At 39.8% G+C, this 18041-nt stretch overlaps 1 protein-coding gene across 7 annotated transcripts in view; it reads left to right on the forward strand.

The window, feature by feature from the left end:
* The first annotated feature begins 8301 nt into the window (after positions 1–8301).
* ubap2b (ubiquitin associated protein 2b) overlaps positions 8302–18041 on the forward strand; it is a 47126-nt gene continuing 37386 nt past the window's right edge. For 6 of the 7 annotated variants that reach the window (XM_056463180.1, XM_056463182.1, XM_056463183.1 and 3 more), the window contains exons 1-6: positions 8304–8380; positions 9317–9454; positions 9539–9613; positions 15027–15137; positions 17470–17614; positions 17888–17965. In XM_056463180.1, coding sequence (XP_056319155.1) covers positions 9359–9454; positions 9539–9613; positions 15027–15137; positions 17470–17614; positions 17888–17965 — 505 coding nt within the window. In that variant the 5' untranslated portion in view covers positions 8304–8380; positions 9317–9358. Of the gene's footprint in view, positions 8381–9316; positions 9455–9538; positions 9614–15026; positions 15138–17469; positions 17615–17887; positions 17966–18041 lie in introns of all 7 variants that reach the window. The other variant, XM_056463181.1, reaches the window with a different exon arrangement.

Here is an 18041-nt window from a genome sequence, read left to right on the forward strand (position 1 = left end):
CTAGAACTTCTATGTTAACTGCTTTGACACAATCTACATTGTAAAAGCTCTATAGAAAAAAAAGATGAATTGAAGCTGAGGGGTTGGCACATGCACAGGAGTAATCCTCATACCTGTTTAGTCATATAAAAAAATGTTTTTATAAAATAATAACTTGCATGATCAATAAAACATGAGTTCCACATTCTGAGTTGAAAGTCATTTTCTTAATCGTAGAAATATTATGTAATTGTACTATGTATGTGGCTACGCAGTGGCACAGTAGGTAGTGCTGTCACCTCACACCAAGAAGGTTGCTGGTTTGAGACTCGGCTGGGTCAGTTGGCGTTTCTGTGTGGAGTTTGCATGTTCTCCCTGCGTTTGCGTGGGTTTCCTCCGGATACTCCAGATTCCCCCACAGTCCAAAGACATGTGGTACAGGTGAATTGGGAAGGCTAAACTGTCTGTAGTGTATGAGTGTGAGTGTGTATGGATGTTTCCCAGAGATGGGTTGCAGCTGGAAGGGCATCCGCTGTGTAAAACATGTGCTGGATAAGTTGGTGGTTCATTCCGCTGTGGCGACCTTGGATTAATAAAGGGACTAAGCTGAAAAGGAAATTGTAGTGCATTGATCCTAATGACAGTGCGTATATGGGATCTGTATTGTTCTGTGTAGCTCCTCCCCCTCTACCTTGCTCTCACTCTGTCACACAGTCATTCAGTATGTATGTGCGTTGATACTAAGTGAAGCTGCTGTGTGTTTTCTGTGCCTGCTGTTATTAAACACTGATTAGTTTGAACCCTGCTTCTCTATCAGTTTAATGGAAGTTCTCCAAGTCAACATGGTGTCAGAAGTACAACTGCACGCGAAAGTGAGTTTTGTCTACGCTGGAAAAGTTTCCACACATTTCTCTTGAATCATGAGTAACTAACTAGCGGCTAAGCTACGTAAACGAAACCTAAGCACAAAGCAACAATGGCAGGGGAATTCCAAAGACCAGACCCTCTCGTTTTCAATGAAAATATTGCTGAAAACTGGCGTATGTTCGAACAAGAGTTTGATATCTTCATTGCAGCAGCTCACGGGGACAAATCACCTCGTACACAAGCTTTCATTTTGCTCAACCTCGCGGGTCCCGAAGCCATTGAACGCGAACGGTCCTTTGTTTATGCACAAGAGATGAGAGTACCCGGTGAAAATGACAGCATTATTACAATACCAGGGAAGACCCTGAGTGTTTAAAGAGAAAGTTTCGCGAGCTTTGCGCTCCCCATGTAAACATCACAATGGAACGACACAAGTTCAACACGCGATCACAAAGACATGGTGAGACTTTTGAATCCTAGATTAGCGATTTGAAAATTAAAGCGAAAAGCTGCAAATTTGGAGCATTACAGGATGAGCTTATTCGTGACAGGCTGCTCTGTGGCATACAAAGTGATATCCTGAGAAAATCACTGCTGCGTGATCCAGAACTGACTTTAAATAAAGCCATATCAGCATGTCAGATATATGAACAGACTGAACAACACACTAAAGACCTAGCAACACTCCAAAGGACATCTGCCACTGTCCATGCGGTGCACCAGGCATTCACAGGAAAGAACAAACGTTATAAACCAAAGCACACAGAAAGCAGCAAAGGCCCAACAGCCATAAGAAACTGTAACAACTGTGGTGGTGATCACCCAGCTAAAAGAGATAAGTGTCCAGCCTTTGGCCAACAGTGCAGTAGTTGCAAAAAGTGGAACCATTTCAAAAAATGCTGCAGGTCCACACAATCAAACACAACAAAGCGACGTTTCACAAAAACAGTCCACAATGTTGAACCACAGCAGTCAAGTAGCAAAGAAAGTGAATCATTCTTTGTTTATGGAGTGACTGATGAGAATGTTTATTCCACAGCTAATGCAGCACATAAAAGTGAACTGTACAGCACTGTGCACGTTCATGGTAAATCAGTGGAACTAAAAGTTGATACGGGAGCTAAATGTAATGTAATGGACTTGCACACCTTTCAGCACTTACGAAAACAAGAAAAGCTCAGCATGTCAAGCACAGCAAAACTGATAGCATATGGTGGCAACGAGCTACACACACTTGGTACAGTTATACTACCATGCAGTCTAGCCAACTAATCCTATGACTTACTGTTTTATGTCATCAAAATTCTGCACAGCCACTACTGGGTCTGTCTGACTGCATATGCATGAAACTTCTAACACTCAACAAAGAAGTTCATCAGCCAAACACATACAGCCAAGATGAATTCACAGACACAATTCTGACTAAGTATGATGATCTTTTCAAGGATGAAGTAGGTAAACTACCTGTCACATACTCCATAAAGCTCGACCCTAATGTACCCCCAGCTGTTCGTCCCGCAAGACGTATTCCAGTCGCAATGCAGGATAAGGTCAAAAAAGAACTTCAACGAATGACGGATCTTAATGTCATCACACCAGTTACAGAACCAACTGACTGGGTGTCCTCCATGGTGGCGGCTCACAAAAAAGACTCCAACAGCATCCGAATCTGTATAGATCCTAGAGATCTGAATATGGCAATACAACGACTACACCACCCAATGAGAACAGTGGAGGAAGTTGCAACACAGATGTCAAATTCTGTTGTTTTCTCAGTACTTGATGCAAAGAGTTCGTTTTGGCAGATATCTTTAGATCACAAATCATCACTGCTAACAACATTCAGCACCCCATTTGGCCGATATAGATTCCTCCGAATGCCATTTGGCATTAACTCGGCTAGTGAGGTTTTCCAGCGCTCAATGGAGCAAATTTTCGCTGGATACCCTTGCGCTGTGATTGTTGACGATATACTAGTCGGCGGACGCACAATACAGGAACACGATGACAACCTGGAGAAAGTGCTTGCACGAGCTAGACAAGTCAATCTCAGACTCAATCCACAAAAGTGCAAATTCAGGCTGAAGGAGGTGAGCTACGTAGGCCATATTTTCAGCAGCGACGGTTTACATGCAGATCCATCCAAAATCAAAGCCATCACTGAAATGCCAGTACCCGCTAATGCCACTGCTCTCATGCGATTTCTCGGCATGGTTAATTACATGGGCAAATTTATCCCAAACCTCAGTGACATATCTGCACCCCTCCGCCAGCTGACACACAAAGACACAACATGGTGTTGGTTGCAGCAGCACCAAGATTGTTTTAACATCCTAAAGAACTGCCTCACATGCCCTCCTGTTTTGTCATATTACAATGTTGACAACCCTGTTACCTTAACATGCGACTCATCGCAATTTGGTTTAGGTGCAGCGTGTCTACAAGACAACAAGCCCATAGCTTATGCTTCACGGGTTCTCACAGATACTGAACAGCGCTATGCGCAAATTGAAAAGGAACTCCTCGCTGTGGTGTTTGCCTGCACCAAGTTTAATGATTACATCTATGGCAAACCAGTAACCATTGAAACTGACCACCAACCTCTGGTGACAATCACCAAACGCCCAATCCACAGCACTCCTGCCAGACTCCAAAGAATACAAAAAAAGGAAAGCACATGTACATAGCGGACACTCTATCTAGAGCCCCACAAACATCTGCACATAAGCATCCAGAGGACAAACACACATTTGAGGTAATGAACATTTGCAACATCTCATCATCACGCCTGGATGAACTTAAACTCCACACAACAGGTGATGCCACCCTACAGTTGCTTGCAAACACGATTAAACATGGATGGCCAAACAAACTACACAGTCTTCCACCAGTACTGTGGCCGTTTTACCCATACAGACATGAATTGATCACGGATGACTCACTCGTGTGGAAAGGACACAAAGTGATAATACCTGAAACACTACAGTTACAATACACTCAAATCGTGCATAGGGGTCACCCTGGAGCTGAAGCCACCAAACAACGTGCACGTGGCATTTTTTTCTGGCCAACTATGACAAAAGACATTGATGCTTACACCACATCCTGTGCCATCTGCAATAGTACCAGACCCCACCAGCAAAAAGAACCTAAGAAACTGCATACTGTTCCAAGCCTGCCATGGTCAACCGTAGCAGCCGATATATTTGAATGGAACAATCATCCATACCTGGTTCTCGTCGACTCGTATTCAGGCTGGTACGAGATCGATCTGTTACGAGACATGACCTCAACATGCGTCATACAAAAGCTGAAGAGACATTTCTCTGTCCATGGGTCACCTCAAACCCTCATAACAGATAATGGTCGACAGTTTGTGAGCAGTGAGTTCAATGATTTTGCTTTGGCCTGGGACTTTACTCATACAACCAGTAGTCCAAACTATCCTCAATCTAATGGCCTAGCAGAACGCGATGTTCGTAGTGCCAAACAGCTCATGGAAAAATCAAAAAGAGATGGTACGGACGTCTGTCTCAACCTGTTGAATCTGAGAAATATTCCTAGAGATTCAAAACTAGGCTCCCCAGCTCAGAGACTAATGTCCAGACAAACCCGTTCTACCCTACCACTTCACAGTCCTTTGTTGAAACCCTCTCCCCTTTCGTCCAACGACATTCATGCACAACTGAAAAAAAGAAGGATGAGTCAGAAACGCAGTTATGACAAAACATCTAAACGACTAAACACACTCTCAAAAGGACAAACAGTGAGAATGCAAACCCCTCATGGATATGATCGCAAAGGAGTTGTGAAGGAAATCTGCTGTGAACCAAGATCTTACATTGTTATGTCTGGAGGAAAGGAATATAGGAGAAACCGCATACATCTCCTATCTGTGAAAGAGCCAGAACCACATCAGCATGATGATGATGGATACCAACTACCTGGAGATCCAACCAAGAGTGAAGTTACACTCCCAAAGATACCTGTCGCACACACTCAAACCACCACAGGTCAACTAACTTCTCAAACACACACACAAACGAGAACCTGTCCTTATAGGACACGGTCAGGACGCACCGTATGCCCAAACTCAAAATACAAAGACTGAAGCGCTATACACCAAAGTACACATAAACTGTACATTCATTATTTTTCATTGTTACATTAATCAACAATGTCAGTTTAACGTGCAATATGTTTCACAGTTTATTAATCACAATGCACAAATGTTCATTATAGTTATTGCCAACGTTTTAAGTAGGTATACTTGTTCGATAAGGTGCACATTCCATTGCATGGTGAATTTATGTCAGTTTGAAAAGAATTCTGATGTAAATGCATTTGAAACTCAAAGTGTTATATGTATGCTTAGAAAAGGGGATGTAGTGCATTGATCCTTATGACAGTGCGTATATGGGATCTGTATTGTTCTGTGTAGCTCCTCCCCCTCTACCTCGCTCTCACTCTGTCACACAGTCATTCAGTATGTATGTGCGTCGATACTAAGTGAAGCTGCTGTGTGTTTTCTGTGCCTGCTGTTATTAAACACTGATTAGTTTGAACCCTGCTTCTCTATCAGTTTAATGGAAGTTCTCCGAGTCAACAGAAATGAATGAATGAATAAAAAAATAGCTTAAATGTTACTAAGCTACTTTTGCAAAGTAGCTTTTTGCTTAGCTTGCTACATTTCCTAGGGTGTTGCTTTTATAGTTAAGCTACATTTTAAGTAATGTAGATAGCTTGGCTCACTACATATTACTAAGTAGCTTGCCCAACACTGGCAAAAGCACACACTTGGGTAAATAAAAAAAGATCGAGTTTACCTTTGCGTAAATTTCGAGATGATTCTCTGGCATGTTGATGTTGCTTTAGATTTGTTGTTTTTATCAGGTATTTCCTTTCCATACAGTTTATAGTCTTTTTGTTTTGACATCAAACGTGAATCTTTTTTCTCTCACTCTGTTGCCACAAAAATAAACTTTTACTAAGCGCTGTAATACTTTCGAAAATCACGATCGCAATATGTATGTTCATGCCTAATATCTGATGGCCAGAAAGTGATTCATTTTTTTATAAATTGTTAAAATTTTGGTATTTGTGATGCAGCAAGCCCAGAGATTGTTGCGTATACTATGACTTTATTTAAAGTGTGATATGAATAAAAAGTTGTCATAAACAAATATTTTCTTAATTAAAATGAGTGGCGGCTTGGACAAAAGACAAAAAACAGACTTGGCTGGGCTGGCAGGGAAGCTCAGGACAAGACATAGCAAGAACATGAAGTACAACGTATGACGAACTGGTAGGAAAGCAGACAAGAGGAATCAATAAACAAGAGCAAATTGACAAACAAACAAACTCTCCTCACATTGGTCAGAGTTTCACAGTTTATTTTGCAGAGTCCCGCTCAGCTGTCATGCATCCTTATTTTAATTTATGGCAATGAGCAACAAGACATTGTAAGCGGAAAGCTGTGCTTTAATTTTGAATGGTGACACCCAAAGACATCGTCACCAAGTATAAATGGTAAGAGCATGTCATACAGAGCCCTTGGCTAGAATTATGCATTATAGCCTTTACATTATAGAGAGAAATAACAGATAAATCAAGACTGGAGTTCAGTCAATTTTCCTAACGGATAAACAGATCTCTTAATAGTTCAGCATGCTTTCACTTTCGTATCTGACATGAAACGTACATTTACCGGTAGGAATGACATCTCGCCCTACTCATAATTCCCTCTTCATATAGCCAAATATGCTTATTACATATCCATAATACACTGTGATATAGCCGGGCTTGGATCGTTTTGCTTTCTCACTACAATCGATCCGCTCCAGAGTTCGTTATTTCAATCGAGCCGAGACCACCTCGTTCAGGCGATCTCAGACCTATTGATTTGGCGCGGATCCGAGCGCGATTGCTGGTTTCACATATGCCAAACGAACCGCACTAACTGGGGAAACGAGACAGGTTCCGAAGCAAAAGTCTAGGTGTGAAAGCACCCTAAAAGAATGTGAAGGACTAACCCATCGCTGTTTCCCCTGCCTATATTTAGCACCTATATTTAGCACCATATTTTATATTCATGCTAATTTAAGATGTACCCTATGCTGAGATGAATATATGTGTTACTATACAGACAGATTCTATTATTTTACTTGAATAATTCCAAATTAAACCACATATATTACCACCTCTGTTAATATGAGAACTATATAATACTGGAGCATGCAAAGTGACACATTCTGAAGGGATAAAACATTAAACCATCATCATCTGTCTCCTGTCCCCCTTTTGCTAGGGCTCCAGCACTCCACCCAGATTGAAATAGTGATGTAATACTTTACATCCTGTATCTTTAAATACGTGGATATTTTTCAGTAGATTTAAATCAACAGATACTGAAGAATCTAGAGGCAATAACAACCCTATGACTGTATGAATGAATGATTTCTGAACTCAATGAGCTCAATGAAAAACATTTACTCTTTGCTCTCTAACTCTTTCGACATGGGAATTAGTACCTTGGTGAATGGGTTATCCTTTGTATGTCCTCTTTAATTTGCCCAATAATTCATTATAAGCTGTTTCCAATAGATACACATAGGCATTTCCCCATCTCCACATGCAGGGCATCAACATAATTTAACTGCTTGGGTTTGAGCTATTTCTAACTTTTAAAGTGATGTTTTGTTTTTGTTTTTTTGCAGCAAAACCATATACAAAACTCCAATTCCAAATACTGATCGGATTAATACTATGTGCACATTTTTCATTGCATTTCTACCCGCTTCCCATTCGGATCTAAATAAAAGATTTAGGACCTTGCAACATTTGTTATTAATATGTTCAGTCCAAGTAAGTTTTAAACCAAACCATATCTTGCTTGATTATTTTCTGTACAATCTTACTTCAATTCTATTGATTTTGTGTTGTATTGTATTGTATTTTTTGGTAAATATTAGGTATTTAATTTTTTTTATCCTGATAACTTAAATACCCACGAGTAGGACCATTTTCAACCACATTAATTGTATCCTGTATCTTTAATTTAATGTGATCAACATTCCTTCCATTTTCCGTAAAACTCCATCTGCAAATAAAGATTAATCAGTATGGTACTAGAGAAAATAATATCAGTTATCAAGATTGGACTAATATAATGACACTACTATGAGGGGTGACGTTATTTACTTAACTGCTGTATGAAAGCGCATTATTTGTTTACCTCAGTGAATTAAAAAATAAATACTAAACGTATAAATTGTAAAAAAAAAAAAAAAAAAAAAAAAAAAAAAAAAAAAAAAACATACAATTGAAAAAATAAATACAAAATACTAGCACGATCTAAATGTGGTCAATATTTGTTGTTATTGTTTACAAGTAAAGACTTTTGTTTTATCAATGGCGTCTGAACTTTTATATTGAAAATAGTTTGGCCTTCTCTAGCAGGCTTCACGCCGCTGTGAGGGGGAAACGCGTGCGGTCGGTGGGCAGGTAAAAACACAGCGTTGAGGGACCGGAGAGGGTACGTCTGATATCGAAAAAATAAAACAAAGCCGTTACATCCGACTTCATGAAATATCTGTTATTTGATTTTGGCAAGTGACAACATTTGTACATTACTTGATTTCGGTACATAATTGGCATCAGATGCGCTGAAGTCTGTTGTTCGTAGCATTAGCAGTGGCGCGGCGTGGTGTATACTAAACAGTTAGCCCAGTGTATTAGCTTCTGCTTGTTTAAACATTTATGTATGTTTTAGCCCTAGCCAAACGTACATCGTTTGTATAAACATCCCGCAGCTGTGCTGTAACTCGCGTTAAAACTACACAACAATAATTGTATAACTCGCTCGAGTTTGCTTGTATGTTGCTATGGGCCACTTCTCGGTTGCTTACGTTATGTTGTAACTGTTAACTTTAACGTGATGTGTTTCAGTTCGTCACGATAATCTCGTCGAATTCAAATCATTAACGCAGTCTTTATTGTTGACTATTCCCATCAGTCTTTTACGTTGTTTTAAACAGTTGAAGGTATAATCTATATGTTAGTTAGCTTTTTTGGCCGAACCGCGCGTTCGCAATAACTCGCCCAAGTTTTGGATTAGAATAGGGGCTTTAAAAAGTTAAAAGATAATTATTTCTGGCATTTTCTTTTAGTTTCGTATTGTTGGCGGTGTGTGACTTTTAAGATTGATGTGCTGTTTATATGTTGTTATTTTTTTTTTTCAAAAGTGGGCTTTGGGTGGGCGTGTAAGTGGACACCAGTCCAGACTACATTTGCATGGCTATATTTAAGTGCAGGGCAGATAGAGAGGCGATAGTCTTACATGGGAAGCACTGTGCTGAGAGTTAAACTTGCCACAGTCCTGTTGCACCTGTTACTGACCTCTTACACAAACGTCTTTCTTGTAGTTATGTGTGTGTGTGATCATTTGTCTCTGTTTTCCCTTCTCCTCCAGACTTTTCTATTTTGTACATACATTATTTTGTATATACCGTTTATGATGACTTCAGTGGGCACTGATGCTGCCAAGGGCAATCGGGACAGAGCCCTACCACAAACCACACACACCTCACAGCCACAGAAACAGATTCAGGTTAGCAATCCATGTCATCATGGGAGTGGACGGGCTTGAGAACTTTGACTTGAATAGATATGTAACTGTCTTTTCTGTCTCTAGGCCACAGCAGAACAGATTCGGCTTGCCAAGATGATCGACAAAAAAGATGCAGATTTTGAGAGAAAAGTCCAGCAGGTGAACAAAACCAAATTCACCAGTAGTCTGTAACATTGTGACCTGATCTTTTTTCCCTTATTCGGTCTGTTAACAGATGTTTTTGTTTGTGAGCGGTCTTTAAATATGACATAAAACGTAATGTAACAGACGAATTACAAGATTGGGCAATTCAGTATAAGACAATATGATGCTAAAGATTTAGAGTTTGACTGATTCTGGATTTTAGCAATAGCCTAGGTGGGACCTTAAAGGGCCACTAATGGCTCGTTTCCACTGAGTGGTACGGTTCGGTTTGGTACGGGTCACCTTTATCAGGCTTGCGTTTCCACTAAGAAGGGTACCCTTTTGGTGGGCGTGGTGTATGACAGAAAGTTTCAGTCGACGTCATTCTAGCTCGAGGAAATGTCTACAATAAAGCTGTATGGGTCGTTCACATATCATATGAGAAGCACTTCTCACAACACAGATGCTTCATACACATAAATACTTGTGTAGAAATGTTTATTACTAACTTTTCAATGAACATGAGTTGATTATAACTGCAGATCAAAGACAGTGCGAAACGGCCTACTGTAACGTCTGTAATTATATAAAATTACTAAATAAATGAACATATATAAGCACATACAGACCCTTACAGTCTCTGATATGTTACCAACTACAGAAGAACTACACACAGCAGACATTTCGCCCGTATTTAGGTTCAAAACAACAGAAATTATAGCCTACAGTTAGTGAAAACCTCTTATCTGTGTATGTAAGCTTCAGCAGCACATGTAGCCTCTGTTAGAGGGTAATTCCGTCATTCCCGGTTCATATTAGTCCAAAATGTGAAGATAATAAGTTAGTTATACATGGCATTGTGTTCATGTTTGCTGAAAAATAATGTGCTCCTTTTTTTCCGGCTTCACCTTTGTTTCTTCGCGCTTCACTCTCGCGTTTGTCAGTGTCTGACAGGATCGGGTTTCAAAAGCACGTCAATAATCAAGCGCAGGTTATTATCGTCATCAGCTCAAGAAGTTTGTTATTTAAGATATAATGTTAGACGCGCGTGAGCGCTAGCAAGAAAGCGAAACCGCTCGCGCCTCAGACTGGCTCGTAAAAAACTACGGGGCACAGGGTAAATCTGCTCTTCTTCTTGGATTTGTGGCTGTTCATCAAGACGACGACAAGGTTTGTTTGAGCCCAGATCGACCATGGCTCGTTATTATATGTATTTATATTCCGCTATAATCTCTCGCTGTGTAATTCAAACATGGCGGTTTTTTTGTTTTCATTCTGGATTGTTGCGTAAGCGAATGACATATCTCTGTAAACCAATAGCGTTCAGCTGTGCGTGTGGCTCCGCCTTTTGGTACCCTTTCTCGTGTTTGGTACCCTTTCGAAAGGGTGCCGAAAAAGTGGTACGTGTCGGTTCGGTACGCTTTTTGACAGTGGAAACGGCCATAAAAGCGTACCAAACCGAACCGTACCACTCAGTGGAAACGGGCCATAAACCCTCATCTCAGGTGTTTTCACACCTATAGTTTGGAAAAAAGTCAGGAAAGTTGGTGTGTCCAGCTCTGTTCAGGTGGGAGTGAAGGGGGAGGAAAGGTTTTGCATAAAAATGGTTTTCAGTTTCAGTTTGAGCACATGCTGATTTTCACAGATGCAGGGGAGAAAGACATGGACTGTTTACATGGACAACAGTAATTTAATTATTTGCCGAATTATTTTTCGACTTGAACTGCAATTTGGCACTTTCACTTTCATTCAGGAACATTTCATGCTTGCCTCCCACGTGACAAATGAGATATTGTATGTGAGGAACTGCTGTAAGAGTGTAGTTTTAATAGAGTTTGATACCGCACGGTAAATGGGAGAAAAAAAAACCCTCCGTATTTCTCGGTAACATAGATGCACTCGGTAGGTAGCGTCAGAAAGCCGTGTGTGTATAGACGATCCTGTGACAATGCAGCAAAAATCCTACACTATGGTAATAGTTTGATTAAGGTGCATTCGGAGAGCAGCATTTACAGAGGATCTTTCAGTCTATAATATCGTACTATAATATTGCAGTGATATTAATGTACTGTTAACTTAGTAACTAAATCATTTTGGCTAAGGTCTGTCTTTAAAAACTGAAAGAGTACTGCTGACGATACGAACTAACTTTGCCATCTGAATGAACAAACAAAGAACATCAATCACACGCACCTACCAAATCTGTAGAGACAGGACAATCAGCACCAACTGGAGCCGTGTCAATTTTAAAAGGAGATGAGTGGCAAATCCGCATTTCACCATTTTCAGATGTGAAAAGCTCTCGAGTAAAAAGATGTTCCTTACAAACGTATCTCTCTCGCATGCGCTGTAATCCACACGTGAGTCCAGCTGCGCTCTCATAGCCGGAAATAAAAACAAAACCTTTTGCTGCAGCACAATTAAACAAAACATTGACAGCCCTTGTTTCCAAATTTTTGTTTTTCCCACTTGTTTTGGCAACACAATGTGCCGTCTCTCTGTCGTCTGAACACTGTAACAGGTAAAGACTTTCTTCTAAGCTATCATGCATAATATAAAAGTAGCACTTCATTCACAATAGAGCGCGCTGATTGGTTTGAACCAAGTCTTTCTCATGAATTAATGCTGCACACTCCGAGACGTCACGATATACTCGCAGATGTAGACATCCACTCTCCATGCTCGATTACACGCAAGGATCTAATCGCTGTGACGCAGCTTAAAAAATTTGCTTCAAACCGGACGAACGAATTTGTTCGGAATAACGCAAAAACAAACTATTTTTACTTTTTTGTGAAATATGTGTCCAAATAGTGTTTATAGCATCGTGGGACACATAACTGTCAACATCTCAAAAAATGTGTTTTGGTGTTTTGGGACCCTTTAATTGCTGAACCATTGTTTTTAAAATGGAAACGGTGTAACTAAAATAAAACAAGCACTACATGTAAAATCATACTAAACTTTACTGCACACAAAAAACGGCAGTGAAAACTTGCGTAAGATAAATATCGATATATTTATAAATATTAGGGTAAATGCAATCAGTCTAATTTTAGTTTGGGCCTGGACTTTAGCCTTGTACGTGAAACTGAGGGTAATACCGTGTTTACACCAGACACTGAACAGACGCGTGAACATTTTACTCTTCATTCGTTTAATTTGTATGTCAAATTCACTTCACAATAGACACGAATTGGCATCATGGGCAGGGCTTTTGTCTGCCCGGTGACTCTAGCTTCATTGCTAAATGGCTAACATGGATTTTATTAAGAAAATTGCTATGTGCTTTAAGAAGGCTAAAAACTGCATATATATTCTTTGGTGCCATGCAGGAGTCTACAAGATTCAGAAGTACACCCAGCTTTGTGAGTTCATCAACTCCTTCATAAACTGTACTTTGGTGATGGAAGTTTTTAGCGGTGCTTCCGACTGAGCCGAGCCTAATTTGATGAACTGTCCGGTGTCTGCAAAAGGATTTCCCCTCGGGACACCAACAACAGGCGCTATGTCATAATCACACCCCTACAAGAGAAGGCTCCTTATTGGTTAATGCGGTGTGAATGTCCGCTGAAGTTTCGATTTTTCAACTTGAGCGAAACGAGTTTAAGCGTGTCAATTGCACAAAACCTTCAACTCACTCCGCTTCATTTGTGGAAATCGCGTCATTCTCGCCTATTGCGCTGCAGTATGTCTATTCGCGTGTATTGCACCGCAGGATGTCTATTCGCGTTTATGCCTTGACTAAACATATAAATCAATCGCGCTTGACGCTTCATCCGTGTCTGGTGTGAACACAGCATAAGAGTCACATGTGGCTTAAACTGGTCTTTTTTTTTTTTTTTTTTTTTCAGACACATGGTATTTTAAAAAGAGCCCATCTCTCTGTATAAAATGTATACAGAAGTAGGCAGAATATAGAAAAACTTTCATTAAATGTATCATTCAAAAACAATGCTGTTCTTATTATTTACATTTGTAATGGATTGATTGATTTAATCTTATTACCACAGTCAGTCAACACAGATCGAGAAACACAACAATAGCCAACACATAATTAGGTTTTTAAATCCCCAATATACATTTCATAGGGCAGTTTTAACTGTTTTATCAATATTGATCGTTTTAGGAATAATCTAATCAAATCATACATTTTTCAATTTGATTTAAATTAATTGAAATTTAATCTGACAAACGAAATCAAAGCCAGAAAAATGTAAATGCATACCTTATGAATGGTTTTAAAACCTTGACTTTTCCATACCGCGGTATACTTTGAAAATGGTTATCATCCCATGCCTAGTGCTGAAGCAAGGTTGTCCCCTCTCCCCCGATGGCCTGCGCTTACACTACATCTTTACCTACCAAACATGAGCACGCTTGCGTCATCGATGATATGCGACTGTTCAGTTTAACAGGAAGAGTAGCGCTTTCGCTCAGCACAATGGAGATTGCTTTAGTTAAATCGCTTTGATTGTTTGAGATGGTGACATGGAGACAATTATATTGACTCTCATAAACGATCGTAAAAGTTGTGCTGGGAAAACGGGAAATGCACCTGAGTAAGTGTGCCCTAAGGGTATACTCACACTATGTCCAGTGGCCTTGAACCAGGCCGAGGCATGCTTGTCCCCCCTTCCGTCTCCCCCAACGGCCTGCACTCTCATGGCATTCGGGCCTGAGCACGATTGCGTCATCGATGATGCACTTTTCAGAAGCGTTCTCACTCAGCACAGTGGAACTTTCTTTAGTTATATAGTTTTAGTGGTTTGGGATGCAGTGACACGCAGTCAAAGATTTCGCCGAACAGATCAGCCACTTTTCATGCTCATAAACAATCATAAAGTCCCCGTGCTGCAGGAATTAGGAGGTTTGCTGAAGGTGCAGCTGTCGTGCAGTGAGGGGTTGCATCTTTAATAAACTACGACAGTTTGCGTTCATTAAACAGTAAGAATGATTAATAAACGCATATGAAACAGTCCCTTAAAAGTCAGGTCTCGTCTTCAGTTTCGGGCTCAAGCGTGCTTTGCACTCACACTAAAGCGTACCCGATTAAGAGCACTCACACTTCTCAAACGATCCAGGAAACGGGCCTGGGCACGGTTTGGATGGCATGGTGTGAGTACGCCCTAAGAATCAAGATGTCATGTATCTGGATATTGGAAAATATTACTAATATAAATAAACTTTGTGCTATTGTGTTACTCATGGTGATCTCTTGGTGCACTGCAGTAACTGCATCACTTTTTTTTATTGAATTAATATAATTCAATAATCCCTAAAATTCTTGGCTTATTGTTTTGAATCATCTGTAAGTCGTCCATGATACCTTAGATTCTTTTATTTTTGATCTCTTACAAGTTTGTGTATTTTATGTTTTGGTACAAGAGTTGTATTGAATTTGGTTGTGTTGTATTGTGTGTCCTAGCTCATGGAGGTTACAGGCAAAAATCAAGATGAGTGTATGGTGGCCCTTCATGACTGCAATGGGGACGTCAACAGGGCTATTAACTTTCTGCTGGAGGAGGTCACTGTCAAGGTGCGTTTATACAGTTCAATTTAGTTCTTTTGTAATTGTAATAATTAGGGCTGGGTATCGAGTTTGATACTTTTTAAGCACCGACCGAACCGTCTCGATACTCCCGAGTATCGAAAAAATCATTTTTGTTCGGTACCAAATTTCGATACCCAAGGGTATAATCTTGTCAACGTCAGTGAGCGCAGAGCTTGTCAAACAGACATACAAAATCAGTTAACTTTTATCACTTCTTGCTTGTGTACTGTTAAAGGCCCCGTTTACACTGCAGATAAATGTGACCCAATTCCGATTTTTTTGTTCATATGTGACACAGATCAGATCTGTATGATGACCGTGTAAACAGAAAAAACCCGCATGCATTCGGATATTCAGCGATCGGTTTCACGTCTCCTTCATATGTGGAAATAAATCCGATATAAATCTCATATGTGACAATGCGACTCATGTAAACAGGCAGATTATTTAAGATCATTTATCATTAATATTTTTCTTTAGACCCATAAAGCACTCCAGAATCTGACAGATTGATTAGCTGTAGGCTCTAGAACAGTCGTCTGAAGTGTTATCATAGTGTTATGCTGGAGTTCATCAATAGTCTTGCATTTACTAACACAGACTATATTTGAAGTGTTTGGAAGTAATTCGCGTTTTCCTCCTGTAGAAAACGTCATAAGAACAATGTTTAGTGGCTCAATGTATTACAGCAGTGTTTTTGAAAGTCTAAACACTTTATTGATATAGTGTACAGCCAAGCACATGTGGTCAGAACACAAACGAGTCGCAGGTAATAAAGGATCAAGCGTTTCTCCCAAAGTAAAGTCTGTCTGCCAGGTCTAAGCAAAGTGCCTGCAGGTGTCTGTAGCTCCGCTCACTCTCCGCCTCTTTGCCCTTGTTTAGTATCCCGCCGTGGGTGCGATGACGCGCGAACAAAATGGCGACGGTTGACCGCGCCTACTTGTAGCTTCTTTTGCATTGTTCAGAAACCTATGGGTGACGTCACGGATACTACGTCCATATATTTTACAGTCTATGTTTTGCATGCATCGTAAATTGTTCGGCAAGTGTAAAGACATGAATTGGATATGGGTCACAATTTAAAAAAACGTGTAAACGGACAGACAAAAAATCTGATATAGGCAGTATCATATGTATACGGAATTGGGCATCAAGACCTGACAGTGTAAACTGGGCTTAAGTTTGTGCGGGGTAAATTTATTAATCCTTTTTTTATCTAACGTACGCTGTGTAACATATGTACTGTTTCGATGGCTTTAAATAACTGGCTAAGTTGATACTAAAATAGTTTAAGGTTAACAGTAAATGAAGTTTACCTCACATTAAACTTATCTAATATGAATGTCCTTATCCTTGGCTGCATTAACAGTTTAGCTTTCCTGTTTTCTTCACATTATTGTTATAGTCTCTGCTCCTGCTGACCCTGGAATTAGGAGACCATCTAGTGATAATCCATTTACACTGGCAGAAAAAGTAAACATGAACAAAAAGGAAAGATGAATGCCACAGGGCCGTTACACATTTTATTGTTAAAGGTTTGCTGCCTTTTTCTACTGTGGAGAAAGATTAGATTTACTGGATATGCATTTTTCAATGCCTAGAAAGGAACCAAAAACATAGTCAAAATAAGTCCATGCGATATAAGTGGTTCAATCATAATTATATGAAGCTGCAAGAATACTTCTGTGCGCAAAGTAAACAAAAATAACTTTATTCAATGATTTATCCATGGGAGGATCAGAAAGCTCTTGGATTAAATCCAAAATATCTTCATTTGTAGATTGTAGACAGAATTAAAATTTTTGGGTGAACTAAACCTTTAAGCAGCAGTAAGCCTCACAAATACTTAAAATTAATTGACTTAAAACTGCTTGAACTTTATTAAAACTGTTTGCACTAATATATTGTGTTAATTACACTTTGTTAATTTTGTGCTTTTGTTCCTTTGTTTATTGGTCTTAGAGATAAGACCAATAAACTGCTGTGAAAAGTGTCACGAACATCCTGAAAAAATAATCTTGTTAAAATATATTTCTTAAAATAAAAGTATCGAAAAAAGTATCATTCGGAACCGGTATCGAATTCAGGGTATCGGTATTGAAAATTTTGGAACGATACCCAGCCCTAGTAATAATTCATGAAAGCAAGTATAAATCCTGTCATGGACTTTTAACAGTTTTACTTGTATGATATAGTTTTATTAACCTTCACTGACTTTCAAAACAAGAGAATTCTTCGATAAATGGGCATGAGATTAATAAACCTATGTACTTTTGTTTCTAATTCTCTCATACTGTGTGCCACTTTGATTGTACAGGACTCATGGGAGACTGTTGGTAAAAAGAAAAGTGTTGGGAAAGAAGGGATTGCACCAGAGAGTAGAGAGAAAAAAAGTGAAAGGGAAGGCAGAGGACGTGGGGGTCCAAACAGACGTGGCAGAGGGGCCAGCCGCAACCAGGAAGGTGTGTTTTAGTCTATGTATCCAAGCTTGCATGTACATGAATTTTTTTTTTGTCTGAGCTAGTGTGTCTAAAGCTCATGAACTCTGAACTTCTTCGTTGTATCTAAATTGCAAGGTACAGTGAAGGGTTCACTCTAGGTTTTGGGACTATGGGTTGGCTATGCTGTGCCTATCGCACACACTCGATTTATAAATTGTGCTTAAATTTGCCTAATGTTGCGGTGGTCATTGGAAGTCAGGTGTATAATATTTTATACTCTGGCATTTTTTTTAGGCCGATCAGAAGAGAATGGCTTTGAACCAGCTCAAGTAGAGAGAGGAGGAGAGCGTGGGCGCAGAGGAAGGGGGAGAGGTCAGTTGGATTATACAAACTCCATGATATTAATTCTCACTCACACGCTGCTACCTAAAGGTTTTTTTAATTTGCA

The sequence above is a fragment of the Danio aesculapii genome, chromosome 8, assembly GCF_903798145.1.
Source record: "Danio aesculapii chromosome 8, fDanAes4.1, whole genome shotgun sequence".
NCBI lineage: Eukaryota > Metazoa > Chordata > Actinopteri > Cypriniformes > Danionidae > Danio > Danio aesculapii.